We start from the raw sequence: 14,670 nt of genomic DNA, 5'->3' as shown, positions 1-14,670 counted from the left end.
GAGATTGCACCACTGCACTCCAGCCTGGGTGACAGAGCAAAACTCCATCTCAAAAAAAAAAAAGAAAAGAAAAAAAGGGAAGACTTCAACCTTAATCAAGGAGGAGTTTAAGATACCTCTAGCACTTCCAGGTAGAATTGGTAGAAAAGGAGAGATATCTGTCTAGAGATAAGTTCTATAACTCTGTCTATATAGATACACAGTATACATCTATCTATCTATTTGTTGATATTATAATCTATATGGTGGGTGAAATCGGGATGGATAACATCATATACAGAGAATATGTAAAGTAAGCAAAGCAGAGGACCTAAGACAAAAACCCTGAGGGACCCTACCATATAAGGGAGGGACAGAGGAGGAGAAACCTGTAAAAAAAAAAAGAAAAAGAATAACTAAATTATGAAACTGAGTAGTGGCCAGATAAATGAGAAGAAATCTTTTTTTTTTTTTTTTTTGAGATGGACTCTTGCTCTTTCGCCAGGCTGGAGTGCAGCGGCATGATCGCAGCTCACTGCAACCTCCGCCTCCTGGGTTCAAGTGATTCTCCTGCCTCAGCCTCCCGAGTAGCTGGGACTACAGGCGCATGCCACCACGCCCACCTAATTTTTGTATTTGTAGTAGAGATGGGGTTTCAACATGTTGGCCAGGATTGTCTCGATCTCTTGGCCTTGTGATCCACCCGCCTCGGCCTCCCAAAGTACTGGGACTACAGGTGTGAGCCACTGCGCCCAGTGAAATCTTTTTTTCATTATTGTTTTTTTCTACAGCCTTCTTGCATCTCAAAATGGGGAGAAATCTAAGAAAAAGGGGTATCACAGAAAAGTTGGAAGCAATTTTTACCAGGGAGAGTGGTCAGTAATGTCAAATGCTATAGTGAGATAAAATAAAGCAGAAGCCTCCAGTACTTTTAGCAGTTGAGGTAAGTGGACGTGAATAGGTATTTAAAGAAGAGGACGGGCATGGTGGCTCACACCTGTGATCCCCACACTTTGGGAGGCTGAGGTGGGAGGATCACTTGAGCCTGGGAGTTTGAGCCTGGGCAACATAGTGAGAACCCTCTCTATAAAAATTTTAAAAATTTAGCTGGGCATGGTGGCATGGGCCTGTGGTCCCAGATACTTGGGAGGCAGAGGTGGCAGGATCGCTTGAGCCCAGGAGGTCAAGGCTGCAGTGAGCCGTGATCATGCCACTGCACTCTAGCATGGGCAATAGAGCAAGACCCTGTCTCAAAAATAAATAAGTAAATAAATAAATAAAATAGATAACAAAGAAGTAACAATGTAAAAAAATGCTTAGCCTCACTGATGATCAGATAAATGTAAATTAAAGTAATAATGAGATATAAATTGTAATCTAAACAGTTGGCAAATAATTTTGAATAATACATATATTCATCAGTGGGGGAATGGTAATTGCACATACAGTATAATATACTATATGGTTATTAAGACTTTGGCCAGGCGTGGTGGCTTACATCTGTAATCCCAGCACTTTGGGAGGCCAAGGCAGGTAGATCACCTGAGGTCAGGACCAGCCTGGCCAACATGGTGAAACCCCGTCTCTACTAATAACACAAAAATTAGCCGGCATGGTAGTGTGTTCCTGTAAGCCCAGCTACTTGAGAGGCTGAGGCAAGAGAACTGCTGGAAACTGGGAGGCAGAGGTTGCAGTGAACCGAGATCGTGCCACTACATTCTAGCCTGGGTGACAGTGAGACTCCGTCTCAAAAAGAAAAAAGATTGAAAATTTTATGTATGGGCATGAAAAGATATCAAAAGCACATTAAGTGATAAAATGCAAAGTGTAGAACAGTAAGTACAGTATGATTTTGTACAAAAAAATACATATAGTGTACAAAATAGAAAAAAAATGACAACATATATACCATATAAACTGTCAGGATTGGGTATCTAGGTTGGGAGAGGTGGGGAGTCAAGTAGGGAAAATGGCATGTATTACAGCATCTATTCATGTCAGGTACATATTTCTATATTGATTGAGAGTTTTCCTCCCAATAAGTTATTACTTTTGTAATTGAGAAAAATAATAAATTAAAGATAATGTTATGAACATTTTAAAGAGACAGTTGGGGCTGGGCGCAGTGGCTCATGCCTGTAATCCCAGCACTTTGGGAGGCCGAGGCAGGTAGATCACCTGAGGTTGGGAGTTCGAGACCAGCCTGACCAACATGGAGAAACCCTGTCTCTACTAAAAATACAAAATTAGCCAGGCCTGGTGGCGCATGCCTGTAGTCCCAGCTACTCGGGAGGCTGAGGCATGAGAATTGCTTGAACCAGAGAGGTGGAGGTTGCAGTGAGCCGAGATCGCGCCATTGCACTCCAGCCTGTGCAACAAGAGTTAAACTCCGTCTCAAAAAAAAAAAAAAAAAAAAAATGCTAGGCATGCTGACATACACCTGTAGTCCTAGCTACTCAGGAGGCTGAGGTGGGAGGATCACTTGAGCCCAGGAAGTCGAACAGCTGCAGTGAGCTATGATTACACCACTGCATTTCAGCCTGGGTGACAAAGCGAGACCCCGTCTCTAAAAAAAATTAAAATGGGATCATGCTGTCTTATAATTTGCTTTCTTCATTCAGAAGTATCCTGTGAGCATCTTTTCATGTCAGTAAGTATACTTTGATCACATGATAGGTATCTGAGAAAAACAGTGTCCAGTTACCAAGGCAAAGTGCCACTTTGATTGTCAGGACTCCTGTGTGGTTACAGTAAGGGCAGGTGAAGTCAGAGACCTAGATGACTCATCCATTGTGTCGCACAAGACCTTACAGAGCCAAGAGTGCTGCTGGCAGTTAGGGTAGAACCAGCTTCTGGAGCTGTTTTGTAATTCCCTTTTTTCCAGCAAGAAAACTTTTTAAGCTTCTTATATCTCTGATCCATACATTCTTCCCCCAGTGGATCATTTTGTAAGCTAAAATTTAAACACTAGAATCAAGCAGTTGTTCTATAATTTTTTTTTCAAGCCTTGTTTCTACTTGATGAAGTGGCTCTCAAGAGTATATTCAGAAGAGTAATAGGGTGAGAGACTTAATTCCCAAAATAGCTGCTAATCCTGTTTAATTCCTAGGTTGTTTGTCCTTTCTTTCTTAGTTGAAAGACCGGTGAGTCACAGACTACAGGAGAGAAGGTATTGGAGTTTGCAGTTTGTTGGGAAGGTGGTGCTGTTCAATTTATTTAGGAGTACAGTCCTTTCAAAGTACGGGACATTTAATTTAATTTAATTTAATTTAATTTTTTTTTTTTTTTTTGAGACAGAGTCTCGCTCTGTCACCCGGGCTGGAGTGCAGTGGCGCGATTTGGGCTCACTGCAACCTCCGCCTCCTGGGTTCAAGCCATTTTTCTGCCTCAGCCTCCAGAGTAGCTGGGACTACAGGTGCGTGCTACCACGCCCAGCTATTTTTTGTATTTTTAGTAGAGACATGGTTTCACTGTATTGGCCGGGCTGGTTAGTAGAGACATGGTTTCACTGTATTGGCCGGGCTGGTCACGAACTCCTGACCTCAGGTGATCCACCCGCCTTGGCCTCCCAAAGTGCTGGGATTACAGGCATGAGCCACTGCGCCCAGCCGGGACATTTAATTTTCAACAAGCATGTTTCCTCTATTATGGAACAACAGTGATGATTTCCAGGTTGTTTTCAGTCTGTCTTATATGTATAAATTAATTCCATTTTTGGCCCTAGTGAAAGTGAACTCTCTTAGATATGTAAATGTGTGTCCTTTGATCATCTGAGTGATGAGTAGTGGTATTTGCATTTGAAGCCTGCATATTTTACAACCAGAGGATCTGTAAAACAGTGAATTTCTTGATAACTGAGAATTTTTTTTTTTTTGGTAAGGGGATGGAGTCTCACTTTGTCACCCAAGCTGGAGTGTAGTGGCATAGTCTTGGCTCACTGCAACCTCCACTTCTCAGGTTCAAGCGATTCTCCTGCCTCAGCCTCCAGAGTAGCTGGGACTACAGGCGTGCACCACTGCACCCAGTTAATTTTTGTATTTTTTTTAGAGACAGGGTTTCTCCATGTTGGTCTGGCTGGTCTCGAACTCCTGACCTCGTGATCCACCGGCCTTGGCCTCCCAAAGTGCTGGGATTACAGGTGTGAGCCACCGTGCCCGGCCCTGATAAGTGAGAATTTATACACAGATAAACTTGTAGAGAAGAGCAGGGAAAAAAAAGATTAAATTCTTATGAAAAATAAAATTTGACTGCTCATATGCATGTAAATTATGTCAGATATAACTAAATATTTATGCAAATACTTGGAAAGTCTGGTGACTTCTCCAGGGTTCTACAAATAGTTTCAATCCTTGCTGCCACTATCCGTAATTAATGGTATAGTTTCAGCTATCCTGCAACTATCCTGCATCTTTGTCTTATTTAAAAGAAAAGAAAAAAAAACAGCAGAATTTACCATGTTATTTTATGGCAGGTAATGATGAACTTTGCTGATGTGTAGTTACAGTGTTTCAAGCACTTGTATTTTGCTTTTTCTTTCTTGTTTTTTTCCCCATTAATCTTTGGGTAAAAATCTCGTCTCACATGTAACTATCATTAGAGCTGGGCTTGCCTTTCTTCTCATTTTGTCCTTATAAGGCCATCCTGTTTTATCACTTCCTGCTTCAGCTCCTGACTTTTTCTCTCTTCCCCTCTCCCTCTCTCTCTCCCGGGTGGATGCTTTCTCCATGTGGCAAGGCTGTAACTGTTCACAGCTGTCTGAAACAGCAGTGGACCAGGAGCAGCTTGGAGTTTTAACTTTCATTTTACAAAGAACAACATGTTTGAATGTTTCAGCAGGCAAGTTATAACTGGCACCTACTTCTTGTTCTTCTAGAACACCGAAAATCTCTCCCAGCACTTTAGAAAGGGGACCCTGACTGTGTTAAAGAAGAAGTGGGAGAACCCAGGGCTGGGAGCAGAGTCTCACACAGACTCTCTACGGAACAGCAGCACTGAGATTAGGCACAGAGTGGACCATCCTCCTGCTGAAGTGACAAGCCACGCTGCTTCTGGAACCAAAGCTGACCAAGAAGAACAAATCCACCCCAGATCTAGACTCAGGTCACCTCCTGAAGCCCTCATTCAGGGTCGATATTCCCACATCAAGGACGGTGAGGATCTTAAAGACCACTCAACAAAAAGTAAAAAAATGGAAAATTGTCTAGGAGAATCCAGGCATGAAGTAGAAAAATCAGAAATCAGTGAAAACACAGAAGCTTCAGGCAAAATAGAGAAATATAATGTTCCGCTGAACAGGCTTAAGATGATGTTTGAGAAAGGTGAACCAACTCAAACTAAGGTAAGAATTGGGCGGGTTTGAAACTTGAGAAAGCCAATTCAAGCACTAAACAAAGCTGTTTTTCCAATCTAGCTATTTTGAGTAGAGGCGAATATGTGGTCAGTATGTCTTTTGATTCCAGTTAGATAAGTTAATAGTCTCAAATGCATTATTTACATAGATGCTAAGATTTGTGAGTCTCTGACACAATTTCATGTTAAATCAAGTTCACACTGGGATTCAAATTGGTATCTAGAAATGAAGAGAGTTTAATACCGATTGGATTATGTGTTTTTGTACACTTGCCCTTTTAAATTGTCTTCCTGTGTTCTTTATCATTTGTAGCTTTGGGGGTGGAATTAACTGCCAAATAGCTCTCTGCTTGGACACAGCTGCAGACTGAGTGTTAAGGCCGGAGTTCAACATTAAGACTGAGGCTTACTTGTCTCTGCTAGCTGAATCCCTTCTCTTCTTCTCAACTTCCTCATCTGTGCTTTCCAACAAATGTTTTCTATCAGCTAAAATCCTCTCACAGGCAAAATCAATGAAGATAGCCAGACTAGCTATAGCTTTCGGGAGTTTTGACTTGCAAATGCACAGGGTTGCGTTTTCCTACAACTGCTAATGAAATTTGATCCTTCATGTGGATTGCAGACCTCGTCCCCAGAGGGAATTACTTAACTAGAAAATGAGTTACATATGCTGGTGATTTATAACACAATCCAGAGGCCACAGAGCTGGTAAATTTTTCCAGTTTTCTCATACTTTCCTATATATCTGGCTTCGTACATGGAGATGGTTCGTTACAACAGTCGTTATAATGAAATAAACAGACCTGATGGGGAGCAAAGCCATCCCTTACTCTAGATTCCACCTAGATGGGAAAGCTGGATTTTTTTAAGCTAAATATTTGGCCCAAGTCCCTATGTTTGGAAAGTAATATAATAATATGAAGCATTCTTTCTGAGATAAAAAATAACTCATCCTATAGTCTTCAGTTATATTAGGTGTGATATTGTCAATCCTTTCCCATAACTTGCAGTGCCAGTCGCTTTTCTGCTTAGAATTAGAAAAGTTCTTGAATGTTTGGGGGTCATGTTTGAAGTTGTGCGAGTTTTTCACGATGTGTAAAGCTACAACACTTCTCTGTGCATGAGCTTTAGCTCTACTTTAACAGTGAAACCAGTTGGCAAGAGATGTAACCACAAAGCAGTTTTATAACTTTTCTTAACTCTCTTCCCTCTTAAGTTTTTAGACCTTTAGTCCTGCCAACTCCTTTCCCCTTTATGGTTTTAATTAAAAAATTTTTTTTATTTAAATGGGAAGAAGAATTTTAAGTGGAAGGAAAAAATGTCAGAAATCCTAAATAGAGAGGAAGGGGCTTTGTTGTGACTCAAAGCACCATTGTAAGTCTCCTCCTCCCAGACCCTGCTAGGAACAGGACAGCTGATGTCATGCCAGTACACACAATGTAGATTCAGTGCAAAAGGCTGCTGCATGTTGAAACTGGCCAAAGGTAGGAAGTGACTGGGACTGTAGCAGACAAAAATGCTGATTATGTGTAAGGATATGGTGAGACACTTTTTCTCATAAATATCTAGTGAGATATGGGTCAGAACAAGCCTATCTCTCTAAGGCTGCTTGGAGAGGAGAAAAACTTTCCATATAAGATCCTACTAGGCCAGGCGTGGTGGCTCAAGCCTGTAATCCCAGCATTTTGGGAGGCAGAGGTTGGGGGATCACTTGTGGCCAGGAGTTCGAGACCAGCCTGGCCAACATGGTGAAACCCCGTCTCCACTAAAAATACAAAAATTAGCCAGGCATGGTGGCGTGTGCTGGTGGTCCTAGCTACTCGGGAGGCTGAGGCAGGAGAATCACTTGAACCTGAGAGGTGGAGGATGCAGTGAGCCGAGATCATGCCACTGCACTCCAGCCTGGGCAACAGAGTGAGACTCTGTCTCAAAAAATATATAAAAATAAAAATAAAGATCCTACTAGATGGCTGATAGCACTGGGCAACCAGATTGATTGCTAAAGGTATAGGAAGATGGAAGAGGCTGGGCACAGTGGCTTACATCTGTAATCCCAGAGTTTAGGGAGGCCCAAGGCAGGAGGATTGCTTGTGCCCAGGAGTTTGAGACCAGCCTGGGCAACATAGCCAGACCTCGTCTCTACTAAAAATTTAAAAATTAAGTGTGGTAGTATGCATTGATAGTCCCAGCTACTTAGGAGGCTGAGGCAGAAGATTGCTTGAGCATGAGAGTTTGAGGTTGCAGTGAGCCATGATCACCACTGCACTCCAGCCTGGGCAACACAGTAAGATCCCTGTCCCTTAAAAACAAGAAGATGGAAGAGACATAAGATTCACCTGGGCTTCTAGGTTTCAGTGCTTTTTGTATGTGCCATTTTTAATTTCCTGATTTGTCACTTAATGGACTGCTTAGGGAGTGGAACACAGCCACCCTTGGTTTTATTGCTGTTTCTAAATAAGCATCATTGTCCATACTGAAAACAGTCTAGATTATTTTTATTTATTTATTTATTTTTGAGACAGAATCTCTCTCTGTTACTCAGGCTGGAGTGTATTGGCGTGATCTCGGCTCACTGCAACCTCCACCTCCCAGGTTCAAGTAATTCTCCTGCCTCAGCCTCCCAAATAGCTGGGATTATAGGCGCCCGCCACCACGCCCAGCTAATTTTTGTATGTTTAGTAGAGACGGAGTTTCATCATATTGGTCAGGCTGGTCTTGAACTCCTGACCTCAGGTGATCTGCCTGCCTCAGCCTCCCAAAGAGCTGGGATTACAGGCATAAGCCACCACGCCCAGTCTCAGTCCAGATTATTTTTAACAATTCTGTCAGGTATTCTATATTCTGAGCTCAACCTACCTGTATAGTCTCGTAGCCAGTCTTATACTCAAACCTTGGAATACTCATCCCCCAATTGCTACTTTTTGAATCTTTTATTCTTAATATTTCATGTTTTAATTTCAGTGTGTTTATACTTTTTGAAACAAGACCAGAACATAGTAGACTTTATAGAGAAGACCAGTTTTACCTAGATTCCAAAGGAAGAATTAAACTACTGTTATTGTTTGAAATGCGTTTTTTTGTTGTTTTTTTTTTATGGAGATATGGTCTTAACTCTGTTGCCCAGGCTGGAGTAGTACAGTGGTACAGTTATGGCTCACTGCAGCCTTGACCCCCCTGCCTCAGCCTCCCAAATAGCTGGGGCCACAGGTGTGTACCACCGCTCTCAGCTAATTTTTAAAATTTTTTATGGAGATGGGGTTTTGCTGTGTTGCCCAGACTGTTCTTAAACTCCTGGGCTCAAGTGATCCTCCTGCCTTGGCCTCCCAAGCTGGTGAAATTACAGGCATGAGCCACCACACCCAGCCTGAAATTCTTAAAGGATGAGAGTGTCAATGACAGAGCGCCTTGGCATCATTGTGCCTAACCTGGGAGACAGGGAAGAAGCGCGCCATGGGAAGTGTTTACACTTGGGGACAACTGTGCTAAGTATTGTGGAGCCCATAGCCTTGAGGTAGACGGCTACTTTGCCTTTTTTCTTGAACTGTCTTGCAGAATGTGGATTTGGGGTAAGTGGTCTTGAAGCACTCATTTAGTCACCCTCAAATTAAGATTTTTACTTCATCTTTCTTGGGCCTGTACCTCCAAGATGACAAAGAAAAGAAGAAACAATGGTCACGCCAAAGAGGGCCGCAACCAGGTGTACGCTATTCACTGCAGCCAATTTGCTGCATAAACTGTGCCCACTGTGTGCCCAATGACAAGGCTTATTAAGAAATTCATCATAGGCCGGGCGCGGTGGCTCACGCCTGTAATCCCAGCACTTTGGGGGGCTGAGGCGGGTGGATCACGAGGTCAGGAGATTGAGACCATCCTGGCTAACATGGTGAAACCCCGTCTCTACTAAAAATACTAAAAAATCAGCCGGGCATGGTGGCAGGCGCCTGTAGTCCCAGCTACTCGGGAGGCTGAGGCAGGAGAATGGCGTGAACCCGGGAGGCGGAGCTTGCAGTGAGCCGAGATCGCGCCACTGCACTCCAGCCTGGGCAACAGAGTGAGAATCCGTCTCAAAAAAAAAAAAAAAGAAAGAAATTCATCACTTGAAATGTAGAGGCTGCAGCAGTCAGCGATATTTCTGAAGTGAGCGTCCTGGATGCCTGTGTACTTCCCAGGCTGGATGTGAAGCTACATTACTGTGTGAGTTGTGCCATTCACAGCACGGTAGTCAGGAATTAAGGTCATGAAGCCCGCAAGGATCGAACACTTCCACCCCAATGTAGACCTGCGGGTGCTGCCCCATGACCGCCAGGAATCAAGGTCGTGAAGCCCGCAAGGACCGAATACCTCCACCCCACTGTAGACCTGCGGTGCTGCCCCATGACTGCCACCGAAGCCCGTATAAGGAGCAGAGTTCTTAAGGACTGAAGAAAAACTAGCCTCTGGAGAAGAATAAAATTGCAATTGTACTTAAAAAAAAAAAAAAAAAAAGATTTTACTTCATAGGCCAGGCTTGAAGTTCTGAACACTTTGAAGTCTCCAGTTATGAGGGATCCAGTCTAAGCCTCTGGCTTTTGCTACTTAGCAATAGGTGTTCTATGATGGGCTGATTTGGAAGGAGGGAGTCAGCCACTCTTGAGCCACTGCAGTGAAGTCACTTGATCTCAGTCTGGAGAGAAACACTTTAATAGCTAAACATTCTAGCTTTGATTTTTCTGAAGGGAATACACCTGTTTTCAATTCTGGGGTTTTTGGGGCGCTTGCTTGACTGTATATGAATTTGTGATCCAAGGAAAAAATAAGAGAAAGAACAATGTTGGCTTTTTAAGTCAGGATAGTTTTGTGTTTGCTACTAGATAAGGCAAAAATAAAAACTTATTTTTATAAATTCGAGAAGAAAAGTAAGGATGTTTTTATACCCTAGTGGTCAATAATTTAGTTCATAGTATTTATTTAATAAAAGGAAGGTGGCATTGGTGGTATAGTGGTAAGCATAGCTGCCTTCCAAATAATGAAAATTGATTAAAGCCTATTTCTCACTTATTCTCTACCTTTGATGAATAGATAGGTTATTTAGGTCAGGTGGTTTAGCTGAATATGATGGTTTTATTTATTTATTTATTTATTTTTGAAACAGAGTCTCATTCTATCGCCCAGGATGGGGTGCAGTGGCACAATCTTGGCTTACTGCAACCTCTGTCTCCTAGGTTCAAGCAATTCTCCTGCCTTAGCCCCCGAGTAGCTGGGATTACAGGTGTCCGCTGCCATTCCCAGCTAACTTTTTTTGTATTTTTAGTAGAGATGGGGTTTCACTATGTTGGATAGGCTGGTCTTGAACTCCTGACCTCAGGTGATCTGCCCACCTCAGCCTCCCAAAGCGCTACTGCGCCCAGCCTGAATATGATGGTTCTACTTCCTATGAGTGAATGAGTGGTATATGGATTAATGTAACCTATCATCAAAAGAAATGCCACAGTGGGCCGGGAGCAGTGGCTCACGCCTATAATTCCAGCACTTTGGGAGGCCGAGGCGGGTGGATCACCTGAGGTCGAGAGTTCGAGACCAGCCTGACCAACATGGAGAAATCCCATCTCTACTAAAAATACAAAAATTAGCTGGAGATGGTGGTGCATGTCTGTAATCCCAGCTGCTCGAGAGGCTGAGGCAGAAGAATCACTTGAACTCAGGAGGCAGAGTTTGCAGTGAGCTGAGATGACACCATTGCATCCCAGCCTGGGCAACAAGAGCGAAACTTCTCTCGAAAAGAAAAGAAAAGAAATGCCACGGTGACACTTAGCGAATGTGGTTTAGCATTCCTAATTCCTTATATGTATTAATCTGGATTTTACAAGATAATCTGGTGGCCAAGATAACCATTCAGGACATCCTTTTATGAAAAAGATAACTGACCAACTAGTTATGACCCATGTTTAGTTATTGTCATGTTGCCTTTTTTTTTTTGAGACAGCCTCGCTCTGTCGCCCAGGCTGGAGTGCAGTGGCACCATCTCAGCTCACTGCAGCCTCCCAGGTTCAAGCAATTCTCTGCCTCAGCCTCCTGAGTAGCTGGGATTACAAGTGTGCACCACGAAGTCCATCTAATTTTTGTATTTTTAGTAGAGACGGGGTTTTGCCATGTTGGCCAGGCTGGTGTCGAACTCCCGGCCTCAAGTGATCCACCTCGGCCTTCCAAAGTGCTGGGATTTTATATTATAAAAATAAAGCAGGCTGGGCACGGTGGCTCAGGCCTGTAATCCCAGCACTTTGGGAGGCCAAGGCAGGCAGATCATGAAGTCAGGAGATCAAGACCATCCTGGATAACAGGGTGAAACCCCGTCTCTACTAAAAATACAAAAAAAAAAATTAGCCAGACGTGGTGGCGGGCGCTTGTAGTCCCGGCTACTCAGAAGGCTGAGGCAGGAGAATGGCGTGAACCTGGGAGGCAGAGCTTGCAGTGAGCCGAGATTGTGCCACTGCACTCCAGCCTGGGCAACAGAGAAAGACTCTGCCTCAAAAAAATAAAATAAAAATAAAGCAATATATTCAGGTAAAATAGACCTATATAAAATAACAAAGGAAGTTTCCTTTGACCCATCACCGTTTTCTCTTGTTTGTGACCTCTCCCCGTAGACTCCCAGCCCTTCAGCTTCCCTCTGAATTTCAGTTCTTCTTAGCACCAGGATCATGATATGTATAGATAGCATCAAAATGCCAACAAAAACTTCACTTGTTCCAACATCTTTGTGGTTTTTCTTCTTGTAAGTTCCTGGAAGTGACACTTGGTATTTTGTTTAGTTTTGCATAACACTCATACATAAGAGCATATATGAGCTGATGTAGTAGAATGAGTCTTTAGAGAGTAAGGCAACCAAGCTAAAGTGTGATGATCTCTGTTCATCAGGTACTTATTCATAGCCAATCTGTAATCTGCATCAAAGAAATAATTTATATAGGCCTTCTTGATGAATGGGTAGGTGTCCATAGGGAATCCCCAGATTGTTACAGAAATTATTCATAACATCTTATCTTCCTTAGTTAATAATTGTATGTGTTCCTTTATCTACTTAATGTTAAGATAAAAATTTTTCTTCTGCTTTCTGAATGTCTTAAGTTATTTAGAATTATATCCCAAGAAGAATACAATTCTGAGGATGTTCATAATTTTATTAATTGCATAGTTTTGTTTGTTTGTTTGTTTGTTGTTTGTTTGCTTTGTCGCCCAGGCTGGAGTGCAGTGGCACAATCCCAGCTCACTGCAACCTCCACCTCCCGGGTTCAAGCGATTCTCCTGCCTCAGCCTCCTGAGTGGCTGAGATTACAGGCGCATGCCACCACACCAGCTAATTTTTGTATTTTTAGTAGAGACAGGGTTTCACCATGTGGGTCAGGCTGGTCTTGAACTCCTGACCTTGTGAACCCTCCGCCTTGGCCTCCCAAAATGCTGGGATTATAGGTGTGAGCCTCTGCGCCCAGCCAAATTGCATGGTTTTAAGTTAAAATTTTAAAGTAAATTTGGGGAGGAAAGGTATTTGAATAACTATTAACATCAATGTGGAGTCTATACAGTCATCTCAACGTAGGGGAGTATATCTTTAATTTGCCTGGCAGTGAATCTTGACTTTTACCTTGACCTAACATTTAATCTTCAATAGATACATTGCTAGTGCTTTAAATGTGGATAATTGGTTTTGCATATTATTGTTAATTGTACACAAGAATTGTCTTTGTTTTTCTATCAATGCATTCTTTCTCACATATCTTGATAAAACTAACTTTTTGCTGATTTAGCATATTCACCTATAGTTTATAGCTTCTCTTGTCATTTCAAAAATGTTAATAAGGCTGTCCTCAGCATTATTTTGACTGACATCTATCTGTAGTGGTACACTTCTTGTAAAGACTACATATCAGCATAAATTTTTTATTTACTCTTAATAACTCTTTGTGTATGTGTGGTAAGATAATAATTGATCCAGGGTAAAGATGCAGTCAAAGAATTCCAATATTTTTAACTGTTCCTTGCCCTAAATGACTGTCCTTGATGTGCCAGCTAGAGACCACTCATCTCTTCTTCTCTGCTTACTTTCATGTCCACTAACTATGTACTGGTTTTTAACCAGTTTCATTATAGTAAAACATATCAACAAGCAATGTCAGGGGACTGGAATATTCTTTAAGCAATGTTGGCTATATTAGACTTCAAGGGGACTAGAAAGACTTCATCTCCCCCCAGTACAAATATTACTACCTTTGTCTTCCTGCTAGTGGACTCATTCCTAAATTAGACAACACAGGTGTGTATCCAGATGAATATATTTACGAGTCATTTCCTCTAGCCTTCTAACTCATTCTAACTCATCAGTGAGTTACAATGAGTGAGAAATTGCTATCAAAATTGTTGACATATAGATCCTAGAACCTTAAGAGAGTTTAAGAAGTTATTTAATCCAGCTCACTGCCCTCAGTCAGTTAGAACCTTACAATCCCAATTTTACAGATGCGATTAGATGAGGTCAGAGAAGTTAATTGATATGCCCCATGGCATGTGGCTAATTAATATCAGAACAGGATTGAAATTCGGTAGTACCCCTTCTACCATATAGCACTATCTTCATGGATATTATAATAACTATTTATTGGATAGAAACAATGGGCCCTACATATCTTTGAAATCTAAGGAAACTGGGAAAAATTGAAAACATAAAAACAGCTATGTTCTCAAAGACTTTAACTCTGTCTTCCCACATTTTATGCTTAACTAATTGAAAAGCATCAGGACAGTGAACAGAAGAAATACATTGGAATGCAAGAGATATGAATGAAAGCACTCGAGTTAGAAGCTTGTGAGTTTGGGGCCTGGCGTGGTGGCTCACACTTGTAATCCCAGCACTTTGGGAGGCCAAGGCACAAGGCACACTTGTAATCCCAGCACTTGAGGTCAGGAGTTCGAGACCAGCCTGGCCAACATGGCAAAACCCCATCTCTATTAAAAATACAAAAATTAGCCTGGCGTGGTGACATGCACCTGAAATCCCAGCTACTCAAAAGCCTGAGACAAGAGAATTGCTTGAACCTGGGAGGCAGAGGTTGCAGTGAGCTGAGATCATACCACTGCACTCCATCCTGGGCAGTGGTATGACAGAGTGAGACTTTGTCTCAAAAAAAATAAAAAATTAAATTTAAAAGATATAATTCATTAAACATTGTTCTTACATCAAAAGGTATGATTTATTGTTTATTCTTGTATATTTTCAGCTTGTCCTCAAGATTGTAACACCACTAGTACAATATAAGGACACATTCCCCAAAGCATTAGCATTTGGTTTTACCATTTTTGTCTACTTAAATT

General features: G+C 42.1%; 1 protein-coding gene across 4 annotated transcripts in view; it reads left to right on the top strand.

Annotated features, from left to right (window-relative positions):
* The window catches only part of LIMA1 (LIM domain and actin binding 1), a 109,774-nt gene that overhangs the window by 58,314 nt on the left and 36,790 nt on the right, over positions 1–14,670 (top strand). For all 4 annotated transcript variants that reach the window (XM_054527955.2, XM_002823222.5, XM_009247709.4 and 1 more), the window contains one exon: positions 4,853–5,317. In XM_054527955.2, coding sequence (XP_054383930.1) covers positions 4,853–5,317 — 465 coding nt within the window. The remainder of the gene's footprint in view (positions 1–4,852; positions 5,318–14,670) is intronic.

The sequence above is a fragment of the Pongo abelii genome, chromosome 10 (assembly GCF_028885655.2).
Source record: "Pongo abelii isolate AG06213 chromosome 10, NHGRI_mPonAbe1-v2.0_pri, whole genome shotgun sequence".
Lineage (NCBI taxonomy): Eukaryota > Metazoa > Chordata > Mammalia > Primates > Hominidae > Pongo > Pongo abelii.
Note: the sequence above shows the minus strand (reverse complement) of the source record. Positions and strands in the feature narration are given on the sequence as shown.